An 18,384-nucleotide genomic window follows, 5' to 3' on the forward strand; every position below is an offset into this window, starting at 1 on the left:
TAATTGGTAGTAGGCTTTCGAGCCTATACAGCTTGGAGTAAGACAACATGCATGAAGAGGATGATGTGGACAAAATACTCATTTGCCTAATAATTCTGCTCTCCCTGTATTTCATCTATACCTCTGAATATGCACAATTTAAGACAGTACAGTTCTGAGAAATGGCTGAATTCGGGTATCCTAAACGTTTATATATATTAGTTACTATACAGCCAGATATGGACGAGAAAAAAACAACTTTTAGAGACAAAATATTAGAAAACTGTCATCATCACAGCTCTCTGACCTCGTTAACGACTTCACACCAGAGCGGGTCTCAGCTCAGACTCCCAGCAGTGGTTTTTGACGTGTTGATGTTTGTATTCATGATTGTGTTGCTGTAGATGATGTCATGTTGTTTTTTTTTATCATTATTAACTGTTGATAATTTGCAGCTCATCATTAACCTCATCCATGACCTTCATATTTATCCCTCATATCTGACAAGTTGTTTTTACATTGCAGTGGAGTTTGACAGATTTACAAACATAATCCTCCCTCTCTTCCTCCTCGTTTTGTTTTTGTTTTTATGTTTGGGTCCCACTTTCATAAAGCTGATCAGAACAGGAGTACTGATCTTATGTTAGCTTTAGCCTTTAGATACAGCAAAAAGCTACATACTGATAACTGTAAATAAAGCTGCAATGTTGTATTATGGTGCTGAATTCAATGGAGAGGTTTTAGAGAACAAAAAGAAATTCCCAGATTAAACTTAAAAATTTATATTTAAAACGTAATGTTGGAATTAAACACTAGTATTTTTATTTGTTCAAGAAACAATATCACTTTACTTTTTTTAGGTTAGCTTTTCCTTAGTGAATGACTTATTATATTAATAACTAAATACTTTAACAATCATAAGGATGCTGAACTGTAAGCAACATTGCTGTGAAGGTGGATCAGTATTCCTGCTCTTTAAAGCTTTATGGATGCATGACCTGCATTTTTTACCTGGTATCTGTTTGCCTCTATTTCCTGTGGTGCACACAGCAAGAACAGAAACTCTGTTGCCTACGCTGCCCAGAAGTCCTGGCTGCTCAACGCTACTGTGGAGGAAAACATCACCTTCGGTAGTCCATTCAACAAACAGCGGTGAGAACCCCACAGCTCACAGTTACAGCTCACCTCAGCGGTGCTTTGTGTTCACATTGAGAGCTTTCCTGACATGTTCATGGGTGTTTTTCAGGTACAAAGCAGTGATTGACGCCTGCTCTCTGCAGCCAGACATTGACCTGCTGCCATTCGGAGACCAGACTGAGATTGGAGAGAGAGTATGCAAGTTTTTAATTTGCCTTAAAAAAACAAAACATAATCACATGAAGGGATTTAATTTATCTGTTTCTGTGTCAGGGCATCAACCTGAGTGGAGGGCAGAGGCAGAGAATCTGTGTGGCCAGAGCTTTGTACCAAAACACCAACATCGTCTTCTTGGTAAGCTTAAAATTCCCTTAAACTTTCTTTTTAATGTTCAAAACATTGGAAACTCTTCTGAGTTCTGTCTTTTTTTCTTTTTTACAATGTGCAATTTGAATTTTTTTTTTAATGTAAAATAAAGACTTTTACTCCTAATTTGTAGCCAAATTAGATAATGCCATTTCTTTACAAGATTAAGTTCTGTAGTATTCTAATCTTCCCTTTTTTATATAATTAAATGTATCATGCAGTGATGTATTATGTGACACACAGTACATTGTGGCCGTTGGGATAATGACAGTGAATGCTGTCATTTGTTTATCTGGCTGAGTAGTTGTGTAATTTCCTGCTGCCACCTCGATTTTTAGTCCATTAGCAAGCATACATTCCTCATTAAAATCCATCAGTGGAATTCTTTTATACACTCATGACCCTTTGTAATGTCTACGATGGTTAAGAAAAAAATGAAATGTATAATGAGGAGGGAATGTTTTTCTTTTGTGCTGTTCATATCTGATATCAGGGCTGGAATATATGCGTCATACACTCCCACATCCCACAGCCATAACACAAGCTTCATTAACACAGTATAAAACACATTATAGCATCCGCCGTCCTGTTAGCACAAAGATTAATGGACATCTGGCTGTTATCCCGAGGAGTTTAACTTGTGATGAAGAGCTGGATATAATCAAAATTATCTCAGAAATGAGGTAGAACAGGTAGTACAGAGACACAGGGAGAATTTACTAACTTTTACATGGTGCGACTAATCATTTCTGCTTGGAAATTTCACATTACAGTTTTTTTCCATTGTTTCATAAAGTATAAATATCTATTTATGGATTTACCTTTATTTAACCAGGAAGTCTAAGGGAGATTAAACGTATTTTCCACAAGAGGAGCCATGCAAACCGAATTTATATAAAAAATACAACAAAAGTACAACATTTACATCATGATGTACAATATACTAATACCTACCTGCCTCCTTTACAGCATTCCTTATGATGGAAACTGAAAGCTTGCTTAGGTTTAATCTGTGGGCAGGGATAGCTCAGTAGGTAGAGTGGTGGCCCCATGATCGGAAGGTCGGGGGTTCGACTCCACTGAACGGCTACCCTGAGGTACCCCTGAGCAAGGTACCGTCCCTACACACCGCTCCCCGGGCGCTGCACTGGTGGCTGCCCACTGCTTCACTGGGTGAATGGGTTAAATGCAGAGGAACTATTTCCCTATGGGGACTAACACACACACTTTACACTTCTGCAGATTATTCCATGTCCAGTGTTGCAAGGAAATGCTGTACATAAATAGATCTCCCACTGGTCCAGGACCTTCTGTTTTGAAACCTCGAATTGAACAAACTGACAGTCAACATTTTGGTTTCCAAAAGCTTGAAGTGTTGACCTTTTGACATCACAGATTCATCCAGCCAACATAGATACATGCTAATAAAAGCTAACAAGTGGACAAGGCGGCAGCCAAAGCTACTTGGCAGTCAAAGTAGTCTCTCCCCTCGTAATGGAAATTTAAAGACTGAATTTCAATTGGAGAGTTTTTGTCCAGCTATCATAAAGAGAGAAACTCTCCACAGAAACCAAAATCGTCTTTTGTGACTCCACAGCTACTTTTAGGTGCTCCCTTGTCACAAGGGGTTACCAAAGCAGGTAGCCCCCAAAAATGCCTTTGCAGATATAACCCCAAAGGGGATTTGTGCCTCCAGCCAGAAGCAAACCAGTGACTTTTTACAGTACTTGCCAAAAATATGACACCTCTCAACTAGCTTTAAAGTTAGCATAGTGTATGGAGCAAGCCATTTGAGGAACTGCATATTCTTGCACTTCCTGTTGGATTCATTTTCAGGTTAGAATCTTTCTGTTTGATTTTTAAAAAACTCTTCTCATGGCAATTTTTTTAAAAAAAAGAAAAAACAATCAATGGTAATTTGTACAGATAGTACAAAATAGACTTTTCTAAGTAAGGGTTTGAGCATTAAGATATAGACTATTGTTTATACTCAAGAGACTTTTATCCACCACATCTCTAATTAAGGCTTTGTCTGTCATAAATCTGATATACATCAGATTTGCTTTTCATTTGAAAATAAACTCAATTTGAAAGTCTTTTATGATCATAAATACTTCTCACAAAATGTGATCCTCCAGGTATTCACTTATGAGAGTGAAACATGACAGAGCAGAAGACATATGTGTCAGTGTTACAAATGTTAGTTTAAACCAGTTGATTACATTCGTATTCAGGACTAAACATTTTTAAAAGTGAATACGTATAAAAGCATTTCAGATTGAGAAAGTCATTCGTTTGTCAGATTAACTGATATCCATGCTTCTCTCTTAAATCTTGCAGGATGATCCATTCTCAGCACTCGACATCCACCTCAGTGATCATTTGATGCAAGAAGGAATCCTTAAATTTCTGCAGGATGATAAACGAACCGTGGTCCTCGTGACCCACAAACTGCAATATCTTATACATGCAGACTGGGTAGGGCCTTCTGTTTGCAGGAAAATACATGTCATAAATTCAGTTTTCATTGAGCCTTAACATTATATTGTGTGTTTTGTCCAGATTATAGCAATGAAGGATGGTACAGTCCTGCGAGAGGGAACTCTGAAGGACATTCAGACTCATGACATTGAACTTTATGACCACTGGAAAACCCTGATGAACAGGCAGGATCAAGGGCTGGAGAAGGTACGGTATAAATCTGCAGCTGTCTAAGTGTTTAGTAAAGCTTTCTGTCTACTCTAATGTTTCTCCTATTATATCCACTCCTCCGGTGTGTAGGACATTCAGCAGGACAGTCAAACAACACTTGAGCGGAAGACGCTGAGGAGAGCTTTCTACTCCAGAGAGGCCAAGAACCAAATAGATGATGAAGATGAAGGTGACAGATTCCTTTTCAGTGTAACTGGTTGAGTCATGTTGTCAGAGTTTCCTCCTGAAAAGACATGATGACACATAGACATAGTGCCATCTTAGGGTTCATTGTCAAAGTTTGGTGGAGTGCTTGTTTCTCCAAAATATTCTAGATTTACTGTAGGAAACATGTTAGTACTCAAAAGTCCTTCTAGTATTTTAATTGAATGTAACTTATCACTAATTAGCACCATGGCATCTTCAATACCATCTGTGATGATTAAAATGGTTAATTCATAATCACCTTAAAATAAAAATGATATCTTCTAAATGTGATTTTATTCTAACAGAAGAAGAAGCCGAGGAGGAAGACGATGACAACTTTTCCACGACCACCAACAGAAGGTCAAAGATCCCGTGGAAGGTAATCCACTTATCTGCACAATGACATTTTCTCATGATTTAAAGTGTTGTTAGCAACAACATTAACTGCCACAAAAGAAAAATAACCTGAGCTAGTTTACTGGACAGTTGTTTGGTGTAGTGTTACTTACCTGCTACTATTTTTTTAGAGGAATAACAAGTTTGACCGACCAAATAACCAGTGACTACTGCTTTTCTTACTATGATCCATGCTGCTCTCTCAGGTGTGCTGGTGCTACCTGTCTTCTGGGGGGTTCTTCATGGTCTTCCTCATGATTTTCTCTAAACTCCTCAAACACTCCGTCATTGTGGCGATCGATTACTGGTTGGCTAACTGGACGTCGAAAATCAATAACAGTGCAGAAACAGGAACAGACATGTATATTAATGGAACCAGACCCACCAACACCGCAGTGCAGGTACAATATGTCTGTCAAGGGTTTTAAAGGGTTTTACTGGGATTGTAATTGGTTTTATTCGGATTTTAATGGGTTTTATTGGGATAATGTATTAAAATCACTTATGAACTGAATCTCCTGTTGACTCTCTGAATGTTGCAGAGAGCATAATAAGGGAAAATATATACAAATTAAATGTACATTTTAACTGAATGATTAAAAAAATCACAAATGCAGAGATCAGAAACCAGTTGGTGACATCACAGTGGCTCTATTTGTATTTTAGAAACATTTAATGATAATATTAGTTTCTGACATGTTGCTCTTGTTTCTCCATGGTGTGATTTCTGTCTTGTTGTGTGTCACCGGGGGCAGGACTCCTACTATCTGCTAGTGTTCATCATCTTGTGCGCGGCTGGAATCACTTTATGCCTCATCACCTCCCTCACTGTGGAATTTCTTGGTCTTTCTGCAGCCACCAACCTGCACCACAACCTCCTCAACAAGATCATTCATGCTCCCATCAGGTACATAAAACAGAACTGCAACAAGACCAGAGTAGACATCTGTAAAAAAGCTCGAAGCTCACATTTAATCGTTTAAGCAAACCTACGTCTGCTTTTATAACCTGTTGGAAGTTGTTTTTGTCTTTTACATGCTGAATTCTTAGTCTTTTAATCTATATGTGTTTACTTGGTAGTAAAGGTGTGTGTAAAAGTTGTATTTTTTATTTTACTTATAACCTGTGCTGGTTTTTTGCGCTGAAGCGAGAATGGACCCTGGAGGTGAAGCTATGCATTTGCTGGTTAATTAGCGTTCTGAGTTTGAAGACTAACAAATATCCTAAAGAGTGAAGCCTTTACATGGGAGCTTCTTGATATGTGGATTAACCTTTTTAATAAATCTGCTGGCGGTTTTGATCCAGCACCTATGTCATTGTGCCATATGGCTCACCTATGGCTGTAGGAAGTGCCCCAAATAATAATAATAATAATAAGACTGGCACTAGAAGACGCAGAACTGAGCTTTTCCTGAATGGTGTCTTGGGTCACCCCTAACGACGGGGTGAAGGGTGCAGTCATTTAGACTACTGTGCATCAAAAGGTAGTTTGAACTTCTGTGCAGGCGTTTTGGGTATGTTAGACTTGGAGGAGCAAGGACATGGATGAATTATCTCTGGGCTGGGTTGGAAAATGCCGCAGTGTGCTGTTGGAAGAGTAATATGTGGTGATGAATGGAAGAGAGTCAGAGGAGCGTTGATTGTATTTCCTCACATCACTTTTGTAAGTGGTAGAAAATCATCAGAATCAGAATACTTTATTGATCCCTAGGGAAAATTATGTAAAATGGATGGATGGATCCGCTGAACAGTGTGCTTTTGAGTGTGACTGGGGACTTTGGCGAACCATCCTCACACTTGAGCCGCATCTCTAAGGAAACAGTTGAGTTTTGTGTGTGTGGCTGCACTTGTCCCGCTGTTCTTCGCTCATCATCGGTCTTCGTAATTGATGGAAAGTTTTCTGTTGCTCTTTCTGCAGACTCCCTCTCTTTTCTTCAGGATTACATAACCCTTATTTAAACACCTCTCTCCACAGGTTCTTTGACATCACTCCTTTGGGGCAGATCCTCAACAGATTCTCAGCTGATACCAACATCATCGACCAGGTAAACTGATCAATTTGCATAAGAGATAATGGACTCGAGGCCCATGAGGAAGCGTATACACAACTGCTGCACTGAACAGATGTTTTAATTATTATTCCTGGTTAGCCGTCAAAGTGAAGTTGTGATTTGTTTGTGTTTTGCTAAACTAAAAGAAGGAAGCAAACATGACTGAACTCCCACTTCCTCATTTCCTTTCATTGTAGCATATTCCTTCAACGCTGGAATCTTTGACGAGATCCACGCTGCTCTGTTTGTCAGGCATCGGGGTCATAGCCTCAATCACTCCTATTTTCCTGGTTGCCTTGGTTCCTCTGGCTGTGGCCTTCTACTTCATTCAGAAGTATTTCAGAGTCGCCTCCAAGTATGTCCACAGTGTATTTGTTGTAGCTGCAGCGCATAATTTTTCTATCTAAACAAATCAGGGAGTTTATTTAGATGCAGTGAGCTCAATCTCCTCACTGCAGGAAACAGGAAACATCAACTTGATGATTTATGGGAACATGAATTCTGAATGAGTACACCAGAGGACATCATGCAAATAGGATTCAGTGTGTAATATGCATGTGTACACTTGTGCATGGGAGATTTCATATGAAGTGATATGCATACTGTAAAAACACCTCCTCTCAGGGACCTCCAAGACCTCGATGACTCAACACAGCTTCCTCTGCTCTGCCACTTCTCTGAGACTGCAGAAGGTCTCACCACCATACGAGCTTTCAGGTACACGTTTGTCTTTTATGCACTGAAATTTGCAACCCTTGTTTTTTTCTAAAAATTAGTCAAAAAATGTGAACGACGATTTTACGGCTGCTTGTTGTGCTCTGCAGAAGATCATTCGTAAACAGAAGAAATCAAAACAGTGGTGAATTTTTTATATTCTTCAGTTCAAACTACTAAAGTTCAAACTGGAAATCAAGACGAATACAGAAGATAGCGTGTATTGGCATAGCTTTTGTAAAAGATGTACTTCAGTCATGTTTTACAGGCATGAACATTTTTTCATGTTTATTTTAATGTTTTGTGTCTTTTTTTCTTCTGCCTGTGGTAACTTGAGTTGAAAACAAGTGAACTTCTTTTAAGTTCCTGAAGATGTTTCAAATCTCACGTTTTTCCACTTCTGATGCCACATTTAGATAAGAGGTAGAACATCGTCAAGAGCCTAAAAGAAGTCCACTTACTTTCATGTCAAGCCCATTAAATGACCTTGACCTGGATGACTGAGAAGCTAGACTGGCACTGTAAGTCAGCGGTTCTCAAAGTGAGGTCTGGGACCCGCAGAGGCCCAAAAAAGCTCACTGCATAATTTGCTATGAATCCTAAGTTTGTGCTGTATTATTACAAATATAAAGATGGAGACATTTTATACCAATGTTTGGGCCCAATAGACACTGATATGAAAATAGCAAAGTACAAGTACTTTGTATATACCTATAGTTTTCAGGCATCTGTACTTTACATGACTCCTTATTTTTCTGACATCTTTTTGATTCCTATCGCTAAATTTTAACACAAATATCTCTACTTTCCACTCCTTATATTCTCAATACAGACGCATTACTCTAGATTTAACACATTTAAGGGTAGGTACTGATTCTTTCTCATCACTGCACACCTTCCAGACTTCCAGCCAATTTTAACCTAAATAAAGGGAACAATAACACATAAAAGACAACTTTACTGGTGTATCCATCATTGCACATGACTGATCTAAAACATATAAAAATGAAAGAGGCAAAGCAAAGACATAAAATCTTTCTGCAATGAGAGAGGAAATGTGCTGTTAGTGACATTATGAGAGCAAATGAAGACACTGGTCAGCTAGCTTTGCTCAAAAACAACTCGTAGAAAGAACGATTTTTTACTTTTGAGGAAAAGTTAAATCAGTACTATTGCTTCAGAGGAAACTATAGTATTGAATAGACCAATCACAACACCTGTGGGTTGCGTCAGTGTGATGTGCAGTTCCATTTCTAGGCAAGAATACATCATGTTATGGTGTAGGCTACAGCTCCTTATCCAGCTAGCTATCTGGCACGCGTGGCCAGGGCTTTATCTGCTGCAGACCGGCTTTGACTGGCTTTTGCATTCAGTCCTTCACAGGCATCACCTCTGCATCCCTAATTCCAAACTTTAAAGTTGAGTCCACACAGTGTGACTACAGAAGAGATTTCCATAGAAAACACATGACAGTAAATGTGTACATAAACATTTGGTTCTTTTGCATAACTTTTGAAGCTCTTTTCTGAACTGAGTGGTTTCGTATTTCGGGCTGACTGATAGAGCGAAATGACTGAGTTTGTGAAGTTATTGAAGATGATCTTTGCCTGTGCAGCAAGGCTTGGAAAAATCTGGAGACCGTTCTAATGGTCATCAAACACGTCTTTATTGAGGTGTCAAAACACTTCATTAAGGGTACAGGGAATGTCTTCATTATGGAATGAGTTAAAGTGTCCGTTAGCACTTTTTATCCTGTCACCTTCCACAGTAGAGCTGTTCAGAGCCCTTTAGATTGATAGGATTGCCGTCTTTGCAGCTCTCTGGTAAGCTGTCACAGTTTAGGTTTTACTTTCAAACATTTTGTGTTGTGCTTTGCTGCCGTTCCTGTGGCGGTAGCGAGAGAAGTATCTTCTTGTATTTCTGTATTCAGCCTCGTTCCCATCGTCCGGATAATCCAACATTAAGCAGCTCTCACGCTTTTTTCTCCTCGTTTCCCCTGAGGACTTCCTCTTCCTAACACACACAAATATACAAACACTGAAGGACTCACACACACACAAAAACAGTGAATCTGGTGTTGAGACAGATTCTTGGCAATCGTGGGATAGTTCCCATTATCGTAACCACTGGTCTCCTTCCAAACCACGTCTGGTTTAGATGGCAGTGATTTACTACTGAATACAAACAAAGATAAAACTTTGAGATTCACCAGGCTGAAGTACAGTCGAGCTGCTCCCCTTCTTTCATTGAAAAACAGTGTACTTCTCTTACTTCCTGTTTGCGTTTTGTTTGTTATTTGTACTCCCTGTGTGAGTTTATGGTTTGTGTTCATTATTGAGGATTTAGGGGAAGATGATGTCAGCAAGTGATCAAAAGCCAAAGGCAGGAGGGCACCAGCAGTTCAGTGCATTGGTGAAGCCGTTAAACAACTGATGTGTCTTCTGTTCAATTACATGTTTGCTGCAGACACGAGGCTCGGTTCAAACAGCGCATGCTGGAGCTGACCGACACCAACAACACAGCGTACCTGTTTCTGTCTGCTGCCAACCGCTGGCTCGAGGTCAGAACGGTGAGAAACTCTTTTCATCGGACTCAGAAGAGGAGAAAGTGTTTGGTTATATAAATATGAGAGAGAGAAGATCTGAAGCTTTTGCTGCGGGTTGGGATTTGTTATGAATATGTTGTATTAGTGATATTTTGTTTCCTGATGTCTCTGCAGGACTACCTTGGAGCAGTGATTGTACTGGCAGCGGCGGCAGCTTCAATATGGAGTTTCCATTACGGGCTTCATCCCGGAGGTCTGGTGGGCCTGGGCCTTACCTACGCCCTCACTGTGCGTTTTCTCTTTTATGTATTCATTTTATTGTTATTGTCTTTTTTTACTCTTTATTTGGTCAGTGAGTTGCCCTCCATTCGTAGTTAGACACTAATTTAAATTACTGTGTTTAAACTATATTACTTACTATTTAATGGATCATTTGTGCTGTGTAATAAGTCTGTGTAAAGATTCATTCAAAGTGATGCTGATGTATAAATTTGATCTCCATGCTACAAAAATGCCTCTGTGCAGGTCACCAACTACCTGAACTGGGTTGTGAGAAACCTGGCAGACCTCGAGGTTCAGATGGCAGCTGTGAAGAAGGTCAACAGCTTCCTCAGCACAGAGTCTGAGAACTACGAGGGCTCTATGGGTAACTCAGTGTTAGGCTGATGGAGCAGATATAGCAACATTTTGTAAATGTTTATTGTGATATACATCCCTGTATTCATCATAAGCTCTTCTTAATCAGAGTCTTTCTAAGAACTTACTACTCTTTTCATCCTTTCTGGAGGTATAGACCTAAAATTTATAAACTTACTTTGTGGGGGAATTATACAATCAAAAATGCCTTGCAGTGCCCTCCACATCCGTCTCCAGCAGCCTTTAATAACCAGACAATCCCAGTAAACATGCGAGTGGTTTGCACTGTGGTTTGCACAGTTCCTCCAGCAAACCTTTGGGCCTTTGGTGTCTATTTACTGCTCAGCTTTGACATCTTTGATGGAAAAATGTGGCCTAAACATGGCGGAGTATGTCTTTAGATCTCCACCAGCAGCATCAGTATATAAAAGTGTGATAAAATTGCATCTGCAGTGCAATGGCACAAACTGTGGACTTTGTAAACACATTTAGACATCTGATGTTACACATGATACACACACACACACACACACACACACACACACACACACACACACACACACACACACACACACACACACACACACACACACATCTATGTATGGTTGTTTGCCAAAGGAATGGAGTGGACTGTGACTGTACAGTATGCATGTGATGTGAGTAGGTTCACTGTGTTCAGTGAGTGTATGTGTGTAAAACCTTTTTCACAGTTTTATCTTTTTTGCTTATGACTCCAGAAGTTGTGTGTTTGGGTTTATGGACTGTTTCTAAGGCGAAATGCAAAAGCTGCTGGCATCTTTTTTTCCCAGTTGAAGAGATGACAAAACATGAACACTTCATTATTTAATCAATCAGTAGCATAGTACCACTGAGAGTACTAATGCCTAGCCAGGCCAAAATTAAACCTAACCAAACTATTTTACATGTTGTACAAAACGGGAAAATGTTTCGCTGGTCAGCCAAAGAACATTTCTCCGAGGCAGAGCAGCTACAGTATTTTGGAAAACATAACAAAAACAATTCCTGAGCTTGATGAATGGATAGAAAGTGAAGGGATAAAAAAGGAGGCACGATGGAACGAGAAAATACTTTATCTCAAATTTAAAAAAAAAAAAAACTGAAACAAAGGAAAGTCCAGTTAAGAACTGGCTCTCTGTCTGTATCTCATATGAGCATCATCCATCTGATTGAGTTTTCCACTGAAGCCTTTTTCTTACAGTAAATGACCCACAAAACCAAAGTCCTCACTGACATCATGGAAGCTTCCAGCAAACTGATAAAGGAGGATAAACAAGGAGTAAGCTAAAAGCAGGACTATGAAATCCTTACCTTTCAGTGCAGTAATATGATCAATGCAGGACGCAGACTCAGCTTTTTTGTAGCACGTCATAGGACTGCTAACACGCAAATATTTTCTTTATTTTCTTTAGTTGACTGTTGGAGGCCAAAATCATAACTGATATTAAAATATGAATAATTGCCCAGCAGCGGTTTTATTGTTTACTGTAACTCAGGATGGAGAGCGTTTTTTTTCTTCATCTTTTTGTTTCAGTTAAAACAGTCCCCTTGGTTTATGACCAAAACAAACAGCACGCTAACACAGCAAAGTAAACTTGATCAGAACTACATCTTCTAAACTGTAACATGCTACCATATTAATTGTGAGCATGTTGGAATACAGAGGTTAGCTGTTAGCCCCCCAGAGCCTCTTGACCTTTTCCTCAGTGCATTAGTAGCACTACTGGAACACACAGCCATGGCCCAAAAAGTCAGCATGCCCCTGTTTTAGTGCATATGTAGCACCAACAACAAAATGAGATGTGAAAGAGACAGAGGCTAAATAACGGAGCATAAAAACACCAGGGAGGAAAGAATTGTAACAAACATGTGCAAAAGTGATCAAAATGAATTAATAATCAGTTGTAAATAAGCAAATGAAATTTGGCTACAATATTATAGCAAAGACGTGTAAAAGAGCAAAAAACAAAACCTGAGGCGCAGTCACTCTGGCTGTGATTGCCCTCTGCAGGTGATTATACACATCTCTGCCCAGGGATCGTGTTCCTGTCATGAACCACTGTGTGTTCAGGGTTGTGGACTCAAATGCAGGACTTAGGTGACAAAAACTGAACATAAGATGAGCATCTGAGGCTGATTAAATAACAAAGTTCTATAATGTAAGAATTAGCAGAGAGCAAAGCATCCAGGAAACAGTAGGAATACTTCTTTAGAAAACACAGAGAAACCCAAGCTGAAGGTACGGTAAATGGACTGGTCCTTCTGTAACACTTTCTTCTACACCTAAGGGCAATTTCATACCTGCAGTTCATTCAGTCTTGTCTGAATCAGTCGATGAGTTTATAAATTTATAGCTTATTTTGTTTGTTTTTCATGCAGAGAAAAAATTCAAGTGAACTTTGAGAATGTTCAGTCCGCTTATTGGCCAGATGTGCAGATGTGGGCAACAAAAGTAAATATGGGAATAAGGTGCTATGATCAGGATTATTGGAGAACATCGAGAATTCACATTCAGTTCACCTAGTTGCTAGTCCATACTGACTTTTGCACATTTATAGTACCTTTCCACATTCCAGAATTCAAAGCATACGAGGCAAAGGGAAGTTTGTTTGTTTTTTTAGCTTAGACCTGCAGTGTGCACCTCTTAGTTGGTTCAGATCGAGGTCGGATCACGTTTACATCATAGATGATTGGTTTTTCACCAACCCCACTAAGATCCTTCCTACAAAGGATCTTAGTGGGGTTGTTTTACACCTGAGTGCGATTACTGTGTTCACATCTGCACAAATGAACTGCACCATCGAGGAAAAATAACTAGAATTCAATTTAAATGCACTAAACACAGCAGGTGTGAAAGCATCATAAGTGCTTTCTGAAAGAGGAAACAGGCGGGAACCAAAACACAGTTGAAGACAATCAATGAATCTGTGAGTGTAGAGAAAGGACGAAACACTCCTCACAAGGGAAAACTGAACGTTCAAAGTAAAGACAGGAAGTAACTAAAGAAACTAAAGAAACTAGACAGATATAAGGAAGAAAAATAGATGAGACAGAAAAAGGAACAGAATGGAAACACAAAGGGGTACTACACACAATCCTAAAGTCAACAGTAACTGAAGCTAAGAACTGAAATCTGGAAAATAAACCATAGACAATGGATAAAATAGGAAATTGCCAACAACTGTGTGAAAAGAAAACTACATACTAACAATAACAGAAACCTTATCCAAAGAAACAAAGAAACAAATCGAGTTTTAAAGGAATTGTTATAGTTTACCAATGCTTACAGAGACTGATGCCAACTGAGTTCTGAAGCCTCAAAAAGCTACAACTTGAGGCAAAAATTAGTGTCATTATCAGAGTACTGGATAGAGTCTGAATCGTTCAAAAACTGCAGGATATTTAGCAGTAAAATCCTGTGGCATATAATCAGAATTTCAGTAAAAGGTCCACTGGCTTTCACCCATACCATCCTGAGCACACCCAGTCCCATCTATGGGCAAAGTCTCCTATCTGTGGTGTTATGACATGGTCTATAGCTCCTGTTTACACCATCCAGGACTGTAACATAGACAGTAGCAGCTGTAAGAGGTCTGCTTTTTGTTGTGGTGTTCTTAAACTTCAAGAGCTGTTTTCTGGTCTGAAGGGTCTGAGAGTGAGTAAGAATTAAAGTTTTAAAAAAGAGAGGAATAAACCACCTTCTGTGTCTCTCCCTACAGATGCCTCTCAGGTCCCTGAGAACTGGCCCCAGGACGGTGAGATAAAGATCCAGGGCCTGTGTGTGCGCTACGACCCAATGCTCAAACCGGTGCTCAAACACGTAAACGCATACATCAAACCAGGCCAGAAGGTAAATACTGATTCTGTGAGAAGAATGGAATCATTCAATCATTCAGGAGTTTTCATCTGGTAGGATGGTGGAACTAGATTTCCTAAAGTTAATAAAGTCAGTTAATGCTGGATGTGCGGAGGCAAAGCTCCCATTAAGTCTACCATCAATACAATTTTATTTTCATCAATTTTTAAGTGCCTGTCCCTTAATATAAGACAGCCCACAGGGACTTTACAGAGTTCTTCTTCACTCAGAGGTCTGACACTGGCGTACATGTCCATGTTATGCAGCATACCTTTTCTTAAGTTATGTCTGCAGGAGCAGTGAGTCACAGAGGTTTGCAAGGAACCGTGGGCCTCACTTAACACTGCAATGAAAAAGCAGTGTCATACAGACAGGAAAAAATTTTCCCAAGAGGCCCAATGGGAAGTTCAGGGGGTAGAGAATATTTACTCACAGTAATGATTGGAAGGACCGGAACAGTTTAAAACCCCTGAATGATTCTTGGTTGGAAAGCAACTCCTTTTCATTTTCCTCAAAGTCTGTTGTTAGACTCTGAGCACCTCCTCCAAAACTCCAAAAGTGGAGAGAGTCCGTGTTACACCTATTTGAGTTGTGATTTTTTTTAGAGTCAGAAAAAGACAAAATGGGGCAATCGTGGCTCAGGGGGTTGCGAAGCTCATCTGTAACCGGAGGTTTGCCGGTTCGATCCCCTGCTCTCTCTGTCCTGGTCGTTGTGTCCTTGGGCAAGACACTTCACCCTACCGCCTACTGGTGTTGGCCAGAGGGGCCAGTGGTGCGATATGGCAGCCTCGCTTCTGTCAGTCTGCCCCAGGGCAGCTGTAGCTTGCCTCCACCAGTGTGTGAATGTGAGAGTGAATGAATAGTGGAATTGTAAAGCGCTTTGGGTGCCTAGAAAAGCACTATATAAATGCAATCTATTATTATTATTATTATTATTATTATTATTATTATTAAAACATTAGTAAGCTTGGTTAGTGAACTGCATCTAGTTCATGTTGCAAACTAAGTAAATTACCACAGACTTTCCTGTGCAAAGTAAAATTCTCCTGTTACTGTTTCTCAGGAATAACAGGCAAACATGCGTTGCTGTACATTGTATCCTGAGAGTTTATGTATGGAACTGGCTAACTAGCTTAGCACTCTTCCCTCTGAATTACGGCTACATGTGCCTATGAAATAAAAATCGAACTAGCCCCAAACACAGAGGTTTTAAAAACCAGAGTGCAAAAATCCGTGGGTAATATTTTGCAGTTGCTACATCCATCTTCTATACACAGTCTACGCTTGGCATGTATTTTATTCAGAGTAGACGTGCTTACGTATCCAAATGGTTGTGTTACATAAAAACGCACCTCCAGTACAGTAGGATACCTATAAAGATATAATTAAATGTGCTTTGGAGTGCTTAGTAATTCAGACCTGTGTAGCCTGGCTGATCCTTTCCTAAGGTGAACTTTGTTTTAAAGTGTGGAGTGTGATGTTGCTGGAGCTTTCTTTGAACTCACAGCCACATGCCTCTAATAAACTGTAAAATGACACTTGGTCACCAAGCTCCATCCACGCACAGCATGTAGCTGCTACCCTGTTATCACACAGGTGTCTGATGTCTCACAGCAGCATCAAGCGTAGTGAAGCTTATTGGTTTTTCTCTCCTCAGGTGGGGATCTGTGGCCGCACAGGCAGCGGGAAGTCTTCTCTGTCGTTGGCTTTTTTCAACATGGTGGATATTTTTGAGGGTGAGTCTCCTGTCACGCTGTTAGCTCTCCTCACAAGGAGAGAGCACGTTGTTTTTTTCCACTTCTTTCATCTTCAAGCTTTGCTTCCTGTCCCTGGAGCCTCCCTGTTTTTCTCTGGTTCGGTATGTTTATGTCTCATTAAGATAATCGTGTTCTGTTTGGAAACTTTGCGGAAAGATTTCCCTCGGGGTTGTTTCTGTGAGTAGCTCTTGACCCAAGGTTCTGCTTGACCCAAAAGGCAAAAACAATCACGCTGTTATGGTCCCCGTTTTTGGTTTCCAGTTTCCTCTGAGTCACTTACAAAATAAAAAACTTGCCCTTCAAAAGATGTTCCTGACAGGAGGGTTTACAGATTTTCAAGAGTAAAATTAAACTATTATGTGAGATTTAATTACTTTTTTGTGAGGTTTTGAGTGGATTCATGATTTTACATCCCCTTCTGCCCTTCTTTCTTTATTTCTTTTTCTTCTTTGGTTGATGGAAAGCTGTTGTGAGACTGTTTATAAAAGATGGATTTAGTCTCAGAAAAGAAGCCGTTGCCTCTGAATCTTGCAGTCTTCCTAATGGCCAGCAGGGGCAGCTTCGGTGATTGCATAAAAGAGATTTTGCTCTCAGCTGCTCAGTTTTTTATGTTTATTTTGTACACTGTGGTCCCACTTAGAATAAATAATGCAACACTTTCTTTAGGATGCAGAAGTGTGGAGTATCTTTTATTTCTCGCTAGAATTGATCTAGATCTTGTTGTCTTTGAAGATGAAGATCAGGTCTGTAACCACTCGTCAGACTGAGTCAGACTGTTTTCAAATTGGCACTTTCATGGAGTTTCTTTGTCAGAATAAATCGACTTTTAGAAATGAGGGAAAATCTGTTGCTGTCTATGTAAACAGAAAGTCACATTCACTACTTAGATTCAGGCTCCAGTCAGAACCTCATAGATCTGAAACAGGACTTCTTCCACAGATAGTGATGTCACTGCTGCCTCTCCAGCTTTGCTGTTATATGGGAAAATATCCAGGATACAGCCAACTGGTAAGCAGATGAGTGGAGAACCCTGCTGCAAAGAGATGTATTGCTCCGTGTCTGAGATTGATTCTAACATGTTGGTAATCAGTCTTTGAAGCTACACTTTACACAATTTGTGCAAAAACTGGACAACACAAGATTGGAACAAAGTTGTCTGCTGTGACATTCAGATGATAGGATCAAAATTGGTGTAAACGGCATGAAAGTGTGGCTCTGTCTTGTCCTGTATTGATGGTTTAGGCTGCTGGTGGTGTAATGGTGTGGGGGTTTTTTAGTACCAAGTGAATGGCATTTAAACACCACAGCCCACCTGAGTATTGTTGCTGCTTCAGTAGGATAATGCCCCAGGTCACAAAGCTGAAATCAATTGTACTCTAATGGCCTTCACAGTGACCAGATCTCAGTCCAGTAGCCACCTCTGGGATGTGGAGAAACAGGAGATTCACATTATGGATGAGCAGCTGATAAATCTGTAGCAGCTCTGAAGAATGCAGCACCTGGTTGAATTTGTGCCACGAGAAATTAAGGCAGTTCTGAGAACACAATGGGCTCCAAGCTGATACTAACAATGTCCTGAATATCACAGGTAGGATCGGGGACCAAGGGAAACCCTGGTGAATACCAGCACCAATACCAGATACCAAAAAGCATTCTTGACTTTGTGTGGGAGAGAGGAAGGAGACATGATTTTGGTTATATGACCTGATGGCTCATAACAACACTGTGGTACACAGTACTGCAGGAGTATACCAGACACATGTAGACTAGACTGTCAAACTTCATGACCGCTCCAGAAGTTTCCTGACAGTAAAGAGCTGTTCCACTGTTCCACAACTAGAACCGAAGCTGGATTGCTCCTCCTTAATCTGAGATGCTTGTTATGTGGATTCAAGCTGTCCATGATATTTATAGACCCAAATACGACTTGAACAAGCTTACAGTTTTTCTCGATTGCTAAAACACATTTCTTGAAACTACGCCTCATATCCTCACAACAGTAAACACAAATCCATAACATCTCACTCAATT

At 40.0% G+C, this 18,384-nt stretch overlaps 1 protein-coding gene across 15 annotated transcripts in view; it reads left to right on the plus strand.

Moving 5' to 3' along the window:
* abcc9 (ATP-binding cassette, sub-family C (CFTR/MRP), member 9) overlaps nt 1–18,384 on the plus strand; it is a 75,764-nt gene that overhangs the window by 39,998 nt on the left and 17,382 nt on the right. For all 15 annotated transcript variants that reach the window (XR_006054317.1, XR_006054319.1, XR_006054318.1 and 12 more), the window contains 17 exons: nt 1,030–1,131; nt 1,226–1,310; nt 1,390–1,470; nt 3,823–3,960; nt 4,045–4,170; nt 4,264–4,363; nt 4,686–4,759; nt 4,983–5,177; nt 5,532–5,683; nt 6,752–6,821; nt 7,025–7,182; nt 7,452–7,544; nt 10,008–10,110; nt 10,261–10,374; nt 10,612–10,732; nt 14,460–14,590; nt 16,254–16,332. Coding sequence is in view for 12 of the 15 variants with exons in the window: in XM_042220158.1 (XP_042076092.1) it covers nt 1,030–1,131; nt 1,226–1,310; nt 1,390–1,470; nt 3,823–3,960; nt 4,045–4,170; nt 4,264–4,363; nt 4,686–4,759; nt 4,983–5,177; nt 5,532–5,683; nt 6,752–6,821; nt 7,025–7,182; nt 7,452–7,544; nt 10,008–10,110; nt 10,261–10,374; nt 10,612–10,732; nt 14,460–14,590; nt 16,254–16,332 (1,922 nt within the window). In the remaining 3 variants the exon portion in view is untranslated. The remainder of the gene's footprint in view (nt 1–1,029; nt 1,132–1,225; nt 1,311–1,389; nt 1,471–3,822; nt 3,961–4,044; nt 4,171–4,263; nt 4,364–4,685; nt 4,760–4,982; nt 5,178–5,531; nt 5,684–6,751; nt 6,822–7,024; nt 7,183–7,451; nt 7,545–10,007; nt 10,111–10,260; nt 10,375–10,611; nt 10,733–14,459; nt 14,591–16,253; nt 16,333–18,384) is intronic.

The sequence above is a fragment of the Haplochromis burtoni genome, unplaced genomic scaffold, assembly GCF_018398535.1.
Source record: "Haplochromis burtoni strain Fernald_Lab_line unplaced genomic scaffold, NCSU_Asbu1 Contig_44, whole genome shotgun sequence".
In the NCBI taxonomy this organism is placed as follows: Eukaryota; Metazoa; Chordata; class Actinopteri; order Cichliformes; family Cichlidae; genus Haplochromis; species Haplochromis burtoni.